Consider the following 11,187-nt stretch of genomic DNA (forward strand, 5'->3'; position numbering starts at 1 on the left):
AATACTGGGAGATATTTTTTCTGAAGAAAGCCAACTTGTAGAACTTCTTGCTGCTGAATGTACACAAGTTAAAGAGATAAACAGGCCAATTTATGAAAGCCAAGTCAGTATAGGACTGTTCACAGAAAAAAATCTCCTTTTCGCTTAAGGAAGTTCTTTGGCAGAAAACTGCAAAAGGCTGAGCAAGAATTTCAAAAGTATCACTCTGTGCATGCCCCTTTATACTCTCCCCTAGGCATCTGCATTTTGCCACTGTCAAAGACTTGAAAACAGATTACATAGACCTTTGGTCTACTGTTGTGCAGTCATCATGACTGTGTTATACAGATACTTGAAATTTGTTCACTTTTAATGTGGTTCTTAAAAAATCACTAGGTGTTTAGAGATCTTTGAAGATCCTTACCATAATTTTTGTAACTTCATGTTTAGGATATGACTAAGAAAGGGAAGATCAGGACTTTTCACTACCAGTTCAAACCTTGCACTAGACATATGATGCTGCAGCTGACCCATTGTAATTCAGCTGGTAATTGGATTTTCCTTTTGTTGTTTTTTTCTGTTCCTCTGTGTAAGGACCAGCTACAAAAATAAACAAAGTGTGTTATTTTCCTCAGTGGTGGTGAATGGAAGTGGCAAAATCACACTTGTGTGGGCAGTTTCCATAAACAGTACCAAGATTAAGGAATTAACCAATTATTTTAGCCCCACTAATGAACAGACAGGATACCACTCTTATATTATCAGCCTTGTCTTCCTCTACCTCCACCTTTTCTGCTTACTCATGCCATGTCTGCCATCTGTCCCACAAAGATGGGATGACAGCACCTAAGAGGAGATTCTGAGAATGTGGAGGTAAAAGAAGGGGCAACAAATCTCCAGTTCCCTCCTTTCGTTGCTGCTCATTGAAGAAGTGGTGTTGAAAAACTGAGGAGACAAGTTATTTCTGCTTTTCCATAGCTCCTTCTCTGTGCCTGGCAATTCATTGTCTCACAGACCTGAGTACAGCACTGGTAGGCAGGAAGGAACCCAAGAAAGTATGAGGATGAGCTAAATGAGGGAGCAGTGGGGCCATAACTGCCTGGTGAAAAAGCTAGAGAATTCACTAAATCTTAGACTTCTGAGATATGGCCCCTGAAGAAACTATGCCACTAGTCTTATTACCGTTCTTGTGCAGTTACACAGCAGTCTCACAGAAGCTGTGGAAACAAGCAGCTCTTCATTCCAACTAGAAAGAGTGAACAAGACTTCTTACTCCTAAGATTCTTTTGTTCCTTCGCTATTGAAAAGCAAAAAGAAGTTTCCCTATATAAAATATTATTTTTAATCATATTTTTGCATAAAACACTGAAAAATAATGGTTAAAAAGAATTGGATTTTATAGCAGGAAAAAGAGCATTTTAAATTACTGCATCCTGTATGAAGATTTTTTGAGGTTTTATGTCAACTGAACTTGAAAAGAATGTGTACAAGACGTTATGTGCTGTGAATACAACCAAGTGCAAACATTATCCACCAAAAAGTGATTCTGTTTCTGGTTCTGCCAATCAGCTAACTTTTTTCTGTACTAAAACATTTCAAACCAAGGTGCAGTCTAACCAACTTTTTTGCCAGCTTGCATTGTTTTCTTAAACTCTCCCGCTAGCACAGATCTCTTAGCCTGTTTTCTGGATTCTTGCTGGAAAGAAAATCTTGCTCACTGTCAGCAAATTGCTGACTTTCAATCAAGTGTACAGCTGCAATATCTCAGCACATCCTTTTTTTCTAGATTAAATGCCAGCAGTTGATACCATTAATTACAGGTTATATAGCATTCAGATAAGCAGCACTCACTTTAATACTTGCCTTTTTTTTACGAGCTGATGTAAAGAACTGCACACAGGAAGCCACTTCAAATCCACAATGCATAAGTTTATACTGGTGTTTCAAGACACAGGAGCTGTTCTGCATATTCTTCATCATGATCTGCTGGCATCCTATTGATTAACCAGTGCTTCAGATAGATAAAAATGCAGGGTACCTCTATAACACTGACTGCTCAACAGTTTCTGCTGAAGTTATGGCTATAAAATTTTATATGCAAGAATGCGGATTGAAAACATCTTTTCACTGAAATTTTTCCTTAGTACATAATCCATGAGTGTGTGTGTGCTATGAATGAGATGAATGCAAAAACCACACTTACCTCAGTAACTCATCATTAGGAAAATGGAAGTTAAGTCTCCTTCACCTGAAGGTGCATTTACGACCTGTTAGGATCATAAATGTCACAACAAATTCTTCTTCGAAACAGTATCGCTGCCCTACCTTTTATAAAAAGATTCATGTAGAAAACAAAGCACTTTGTGAACTTTCCTGTCCTGAACCAAGCAGCTATGGATCTAGATAGATAAAGCAAGATGAAGATAGAGTACAGGATGCTGGAATTTATAGTCTCTATAGGCATTTTTTAGAGTGTGTAGCCCCAGTAGTGGAAAGAATGGGTTGAATATTGCTCATAAAGTGAAATTTGCACATATCACTGATATGAATTAAAAAACACCATGAAGAGGTCATCAGGTCTTCTTCTATTGCAAAATACTGTATTACTGAAAATTGCCTTGTTCATAACAGGCCATGAAAACCAAAAAGGACTTTTTTAATGTATATGATATGAACAGAACGTTTAAGCTTATTAATAACTGTTTTGATCTTTAATACTGTTTTTCTAATAAATCCTTGTCATTGACTATAAAAATTTTAACATTTTTGTGATTGCAGTAGCTTACAGCTTTGCAACTGAATTTTATTTCTTGGAAATATGCTAGTTCTTACCATTTTGAAAGTCAAATTGAAAGGCAACATTAGCAATGCAAAGACCACTGCAATTTATTTTAGTTTCCTGTGTCCAGTCCCCGGTACAAGACATGAGCATAATGGAATGAGCCCAGCAAAGAGCCATGAAGATGTTTAGGGGATTAGAGCAAGGAGACCCTGAAAGTGCTGATGCTATTTTGATTGGAAAAGTGAAGATCCTGACAGTATTAAAAATTCCTGAAGGGGACAGTGAGTAAAGAAGACTGAGCTAGCTCTTCCCAGTGGTGTCCAGTGACAGGAAAAAATACAAGTGGCAAAAATTAAAATTCAAAAAATGCCATTTATATATGAGAAAAACTGTTTGGTTGTGAGAGTGATTGAATGCTAGAACATGTTGCACAGAGTGGTTCTGGTGTCTTCATCCTGGGAGACATTCAAAATCCAACTGGATGTGATCCTGGGCAACTTGCTGGAGCTGATCTTGCTCTGAGCAGAGGGTTGAACTAGATGATCTCCAGTGGCCCCTTCCAGCCTTAGCTGTTCTATGATTCTACTCCTCCACATCAGCAATGAAAATAGTGCTCTCAGTAAAAATTGATACTACTTACATGTTGATTAAATCAACGAAGGTTATCATGTTGGAGTGGCTGTGCTTTTTATCAATAGTTCTGAAGTTATTGAAGATATCTTCCAGAGGAAGGAAGACTATTTTAATTAGAATTGTTCTGTATTATGAAAGGCTTTAACCATTAATTAATGTAATGGCCTGTAAGAAGTTATTGGTAAGTGCAGTGACTTAGAGCAAACATTCCACGGTTCAGTGCAAAGTAGATTTCATGTTGCTTTATGGGAAGTAGTGTCTGTTTTCATGAGGATCTCATAACAAAATGGTTGGTTTACAGTAGCAGAAAATGTTCTGGATTGAAACATGGGAAGAAGAGTTTGACTGTTAAATCTCACATTTCATGCGATAACATCTAGATTTTATTTGAATTTGATGTTGTAGAGATTTTGATATTAAAATTAACAGCATGTCTGATCTTCCTTTGTTAGATCTATCCAGGCTCAGTGGAGTTAATGCAGGTGATTGAAGATTTTATACACATTGTTGGAATGGGAATGATGGACTTTCAGAATTCATACCTAATGACTGGAAATGTAGGTAAGAAATAGAAATTTCTCTTATCAAATTTATGACCTATTGAAAATCAGAAATTACAAGTATGTACTATAGAGTTGCTGCTTCCATCACAATCCAGATTGGGCTGCTCCTCCTCCTCCAGATTATAGCTGTTGCTTGGCTATCACTTCTGGTTTAGCACACTCAGAATGACTTACACATTGAACTTCTCCCTAATAGTATCTCAAGATCTAAATGCAAAGTTTCAGAATCTAAATTAAGAAAATACCCATGAGAATACTATGAACTGTAGGTATATGTTGGAGTGTTTCCAGGATATAGAGTGTTTTTAATGGTAATTTATAAAATTGTGCTAATTAAAATAATAATGATATACTTCATAGCTTGAGAAATGTTTATTTTGTTGGCATTATATCTTTTAATATTCCATTCTCCAAAAAAAAGTCTTTGCACATGTTATGTGCGATAATAATCAGCATAGACAGATAAGCAATATTTTTTTTTAAAAAAGTATTAGTTGCCAAAATAATTTCAGTCTAGAATTTATTATATTAGTTTTTCTGGGTGTGACAGTTTCAAAATTTTTTTCAGATTTATTTTTCAACCTGTCTTTTTGCTGATGAAGAGTTGCCAGGCAATATGATCACACAATAACAGACATCAAATATCAAAATGCTTAGCAACTGAATTTCATTCATTAGTAGTCATAAATTCTTCTGCAATATTGCAGCATTTTGTTAAAAATTCACCCAAAAAATAGTTGGAAAAGCTATTTTCTAAGCATTTTTTATTTGCGTAGTACCTTCCTTGTCCAATTAACTTTCTATTGCTGCACTTTCATAATGCCAGGAAAGTATTAGGAAGTTGTATGTAATGGTCAAATTCAAAACATATGTTTAGCAGCAAAATTTCTGGTGTCAGTACATTCTTTCAGATTTTAAGCTAGCATCTTACTGCACATATATGTCAGTCAGTTCTTCAGCAAGTCATTAGAATTAGTTAGAAAATACAGACATTTCAGAATTTGTTGACAGAATAAAGCAGGGAAAATGTTGGACTGCCATTATTGAAAATTTAGCTTGCTGTGCATTAATAAATATTTATTACTGTTCTCCAGTTCATATTATAGAGTGACAGGACTGTAGACTCTAACCTCTGAAAGGCACCACCCTGTACTAGAGACTTGTCAAAGAACTAGCCAAAAAGATCTCTGGCAGTCTTAAAATGTTTGAAACATTTCAGTAGGATTTTAAACAGTGATTTATTATATTTGTTGTTTACTGACTGCATTGTAGTACCACTTAAGTCTTCTTCCAGTTGTCAGTCCTTCATTATGCTAGACCCTGAACAAATTTCTAAAGAAAAGTATCTTTCCTGAAATGCTTATTCCGTGGCATTTTTATGACAAAATAAAAAGATGAGCTTATTTAAAGAGCACAGCCCATGATGCTTAGCACATTGTAGTGCATTCAAATCTGTTTGTCCTCTGAAAAATGGGAAAAAAAAAAAACCAAAACCAACTACTGGAAAATGTTTTAAGAAGGTGCATTCAAATAATCTGTGTCTTTACATATTCATGGCTTTGCATGGGAAGCAGCAACAATTTTCCAATTGAATCAGAAACTGGCTGTGCACTGGCTAGTTTAGATAACTGCACAGTCTTAACAGTCTTTCTTTTGATTATCTTTCTCTTCCCACATATAAGGTATTTTTAGGCCCTCAGGGGTAGGTCTGTTCTTAACTATAAAACCATCAAAGGAAGAGAAAGAAACTGAGAAAACTAAAATGAATTTATAGGCTTAATCTGACTACCCAGCTCTGTGCCTTGACATACTGGCATGAGTTTATCCTCTCTATGCTCAGCCAACTATCAAAAAGGGACAGGGTCACTGCTGTGCAAATCACTGACCAGAATACTTGAGCTCAGGTGGCATGGTGAGATGGGGACAGAAGGTTGTTATCAGCAAGGAGTAATTTCTTATTTTCACTAACAAGGAAGGAATGTACCTGGAATAATTCAGTTTTAGTGTAGTTGTCCTCAGGGGCTTGGCATAACTATCTGCCTGCCTATGTACCTGGAATTAGAGAACACATATGTTGATCTCAACTGAGAACAATAAAACTATGCAGTTGTTGTCTTGTCTTAGCAATAATTATTCCATACCAACAGGAGTCTAAAAATGTGTGATAGCTTATCTATAATACTCTTTTAGGTCAGGCATCACATTTAATGCAGGAATTAGATATTGTGCATAAAGGAGACCCAACTTTAACCTATATTCATCTTTAAACACTACTATGCACTAGTTCATAGAATAGGATCATAGAATGCTTTGGGTTGGAAGGTACATTTTCAACTCACTCTGATTGCTCAGAGCCCTGTCCAGTCTGACCCTGAAGGTTTCCAGGCATGGGGGAAACCCCTCTCTGGGCAAACTCTTCCAGTTTTTAACCACTCTTATTGTAAAAACCTCCTTCCATATATCTAGTCTGAATTCACTCTCTTTTAGTTTATAACTATTACCCCTTGTCCTGTTGCAACAGGCCCTGCTAAATCATTTGTCCTCATCTTTCTTATAGGCCCCCTACAAGTAGTGAAATGATGCAATAAGATCTCCCTGGAGTCTTCTCTTTTCCAGGCTGAACAATCTCAATTCTCTTAGCCTGTCTTCATTGGAGAGGTGGTCCAGACCTCTGATCATTTGGACGCACTGAAACAGGTTCATATCTTTTCTGTGCTGGGGACCCCAGAGCTGGATGCAATACTTCAGGTGGGATCTCAGAAGAATAAAGCAGAGGGGTGGAATCCCCTTCCTCGACCTGCTGGCCATGCCATTTATGAGGCAGCCCAGGAAACACTTGGCTTTCTGGGCTGCAAGCACACATTGTTGGCTCAGGTCCAGCTTTTAATCCCCCAGCATCCCCAAGTCCTTCTTGTCAGAGTTCCTCTCAATCAGTTCTTTCCCCAACCTGTACTGATGCCAGGAGTTGCCCCAACCCAGGTGCAGCACCTTGCACTTAGCCTAGTTGAACTTCTTGAGGTTTCCTTCGGCTCACTTCTTGAGCTTGTCCAGGTCCCTCTGGATGGTATCCTGTCCTTCCACACTGCTTGGTTTGGTGTTATCTGCAAACTTGCTGAGGGTCCACTCAGTCCCTTTTTCTATGTCATTGATGAAGATATTAAATAGTACTTGCCTTTTACAAACCCCTGAGTGAGACCATTTATCATCAGCATCCATCAGGACAATGAGCTGTGAACTGCTGCCCCCTGGATGTGACCACCCAACCAAATCCTCATCCACCAAAGAGTCTACCCATCAAATCCACATCTTTCCAATTTCGAGAGAAGGATGCTGTAGGGATCAAGTCAAAGGTTTTGCAGAAGTCCCAATGACTTCGGTAGCTCTTCCCTTGACCACTCCATCATGGAAGTCCACTACATTGGTGAGGCAAGACTTGTCCGTGGTGAAGCTGTGCTGATTGTCTTGAATCACCTCCCTGTCCTCCATGTGCCTTAGCATAGAATCTATGAGGTTCCCAGGCACAGATGTGAGGCTGACAGGTCAGTAGTTCCCAGCATCCAGGGGTCCTAGCTATTCCATAGTTATTTACCATAAAATATTCTCTCAGTGCCTTCACATACTTTAAATACTTTCTGCCATATCTGCATTTTCGAATCACTTTAAAGTACAGATATATGAGGAAAATAATGCAATGCTAAAGACAAATTGCTGCTTTTTATCAGAAAAGAAAAATCCAATTTTGTAGCAGATTTCACAGTAATATACTCAGTTCTTGGTTTCCTTCTACTAATTTCAGTTTAGAAGTTCATTTCTAGTCAAATGACATTTCTAATTGAATAATGCTACATATACAATTTGAACATCCAATTGTGTTTGACAGATATGCTAATCTGAGATCTTCCACAGAGGGAATTTTATTTTCTCTTTCTTTTGAGACACAGAAACAAGTAGCTGTGGCTTGAAAAGTTCCTATACAACAGCCACACTGCAGTGACTGTCCACTGCACTTTCTCAGTTCATGACAAACAGGAAGTGATTAAAGTTACCTTAACTATATGTTAGGCTATCTCAAACCACATTAAAATACATTTGAAAATAGCTGAGAAGATCTCTAAGGGTAGTTGTCATGCCACTCTTAAATTTTTCATTGTGGTGGCATTTAACTCACATTTTTCATTGCTTCTGAAGAACACATCAAAAAATGGTTCCAAATCCAGATTATCCAATATATGTACTTTATGGGTTATTTAGGCACATCAGTCAAATCAAATGTATTTCCAGTAGAGAAAGGCAAATCTCCTCTTAGCTTTCCTCTCAAAGATATAAAAAATACTATGAAGAACCTAACAAATGTAAAAGCAACAATTTACTTTGATCATGCATGGCTGGGACAGATGGTATTGTTGTATTTGTGTGCTCTCTGTTCTGTATTATATTCCTTTAAGAAATGATTAGGTGAAATAAAAGCTTCTGATAGGAGGTGGAAGTCTTCTTCCTCATGCTGCTCCTTCTCTTCTTCTTCCTCCACCTCCTCCTCCTCCACCTCCAGACCAGCTGAGCAGGCACAGGAACATGATAATGTGAACAAACAAGAACTTTTGCTACCACTCAGCGTCCCTGAATTCATTGAAAGCACAGCCCCACCTGCAAGGATACCACATGCAGTGGGCAAAAAAAGCTTATAAACCATATTGACATTCTCTGTTAACTCATTGCTTTCAGTTTTGTCTGATTTTAAAGGCTTCTGGTTTTTGGTTAATCTTGGCTTTTAATAGCCTTTTGAATTTTTTGGGAGAGCTAAAGGCCTGAGCAGATCTATCTCAGGGCTTTGGTTGATTTGGGGTCCCATCACCGTAAACCATTAGGAGTGTTGAAGATCTGCACTAAAAGGGGGATGAACTACTATAAAAAACCATTCATCCTTTAGCTTAAAAAGAAAATTACTAGACTAAGATTGGAGTGCCCCAGTTATAACTGTCTTTAGAGGTATAGGTGGAATGTGGAACTGCAAATAGGGAGCAGTATTAGGAGATATGTATTTCTATGACAGATTAGGATCCTTTTGTAAAGGAAGATTTTCCCTCTGTTTTCAAATAAGTTTCCTTAAGATCAGCAGCCAAAAAATGGTTAAAGGACACTCTCTTTTAGAAAAATCAGGCTTAGAATTCATAGATGATATTAACGAGAAACCAAATAATCTTGGAGCACAGTGTGTTGTCATGGATGTTATTTGGAACTGATGGAAAATAAGCAATATTTTCAATATGAGAAAAAGCACTTTTTGTTAGTGTCAATTTTATTAATACTGATGTTTGTGCGATCAGTAATGCTATAAAATATGCAGATATCACGAAGGTACTTAGACTAGTCAAAGACAGGAAAAACTAAAGATCTCCAGGGGATACAACAAGATGAAAAGAAGAGGATATCCACTGGCAGATTAAATTCAGTGTTGGCAGAGCATGTAAGAGGGAGTAGCTCAAACCATTTAAAAAATACAGATTTTTTTTCCCTTTAAATTTTCAGTAGCTATCTCTTCCAGTGCCCTTTTCAATTGAGATTATATGGTTTGGATTCATTTTACTTTCTTTAAGTATCATAAAATGTACCAAAGTCACCTTATGCTTCCTTTCTAATGAAGGGAAAATACTGGTCAGGAAAGCAACACATACCATCTCAGACATTTAAAATAAGAGTAGCCTGCTGGAAGTTCTACCACTGTCTGTAGGCTGTCTTGCTTAGTAACTAGCTTAGGCTTGAATGGTTCATGTCATCTAAAGCAAAGAGGACTGCTTCCTTGTGAGTAAATAAAACCTGTGAATACAGGGAGGTTAAGAGCTGCATGATCAAAAAAACCCCAACAAACCACGAAACAAAAAAAAACCTAGACTGAGAGCTGGAATTATTAGAATACTTATTTGAGAGCAGATTGTTAGAAGGGACAACATGTACACAACTGAAAAGTGAATACAGTGAAAAACTAGGCTGACATCTCTGTTTAATTTTGCTCACAGGAAAAACCAAAATTCCTGACTGTACTTTAGTACAGTACATTTGATGCTGAATAAGCATGAGGCCAAGGTCTTACAACAAATAATATGACTTTTTTTATTCGGAAGAAGTTTTTAAATGTGAGGGTGGTGAGACACTGGAACAGGTTGCCCAGGAAAGTTGCGCATGCTCCAACCCTGGCAGTGTTCAAAGCCAAGTTGGATAGAGCCTTGATCAACCTGGTCTAGTGGGAGGTGTCCCTGCCCAGGGCAGGGGCTTGGGACTAGGTGACCTCTAAAGTCAATTCCAACACCTTAACATTCTGTGATACTATGAAATAAAATAAAAACACTTAGACATCTATGCACGGTATACAGCTAGCTATGATATTATATGAAAAAATGAAGAGATGTAAACCATGCTTCCCTGTATAAATGAACTTTTAACTAACAGCCTGTTATGTCTCCACTTAAAAATGGCTACTGTGACACTGGTACTCTGATGAGTAATCTGATCCAGTATAGTAATTAACATTTCATTTAGAACTTCATACTGAGCTGCTTATATAAGCTTTATAAACACTGGCAGAGAGCAAAGTCTGATTTCTGCCTTCACAGACAGTCTAAGATGCCATATGGGAGAAAATTATTTTAAAAGTGTCCATTGTCTTCTGGCTTTGCATACTTTCTTGTTCCACCTTTGATCTTCATTTTCATGTTTGTATCCATAAAAATTTTACCAAAACATTAAATAATACTTTAGGTATATGGAGTGTATCTTAAAATTTTCCAGCCCTAGTTAGAGATATGTAGAAATGTTAGTGATCAATGGAGCTTTCAGATATACCTACTCTAGCTATAAGACATGAGCAATGGTACATATGCTGAGCTTTGGGAATTCTAGAAAAGGAGCAATCTGGATTTCTGCCTGTTATTGTGGGTTCATTCACCTTTTCCCAAGGTAAGATTTTTAGATCTTGTAAATTGTAAATCCTGTGTATACTTTCTAGAAATCTCTCCACACTGTATGGATTGTTTACTTATCCAAATAGCATCTGCCTACTCTGCTTATCTTTTTTGTATCAGAATTAGTGATGTGTATCTTAAATGCAACACTCAAGATTGTCTGACTCATACATCATATATGTCATACTGGCCTAAAATATACCAAGAGACTGAATTTATTTCAACATTTGAGAGGTTCTTCTTTTTTCAAATATGTTAAAGAAAACACACACAA

At 37.3% G+C, this 11,187-nt stretch overlaps 1 protein-coding gene across 1 annotated transcript in view; it reads left to right on the forward strand.

The window, feature by feature from the left end:
- The window catches only part of LOC103798746 (brain-specific angiogenesis inhibitor 3-like), a gene marked incomplete at its 5' end in the record, with an annotated part of 53,876 nt that extends 46,754 nt beyond the window's left edge, over positions 1–7,122 (forward strand). The window contains 2 exons of the mRNA XM_009071026.1: positions 3,847–3,951; positions 6,598–7,122. Of these exons, the coding sequence (XP_009069274.1) occupies positions 3,847–3,951; positions 6,598–7,122 (630 nt within the window). The remainder of the gene's footprint in view (positions 1–3,846; positions 3,952–6,597) is intronic.
- Positions 7,123–11,187: the final 4,065 nt, after the last annotated feature.

Source organism: Acanthisitta chloris, unplaced genomic scaffold (genome assembly GCF_000695815.1).
Source record: "Acanthisitta chloris isolate BGI_N310 unplaced genomic scaffold, ASM69581v1 scaffold16793, whole genome shotgun sequence".
NCBI classification, from domain to species: domain Eukaryota; kingdom Metazoa; phylum Chordata; class Aves; order Passeriformes; family Acanthisittidae; genus Acanthisitta; species Acanthisitta chloris.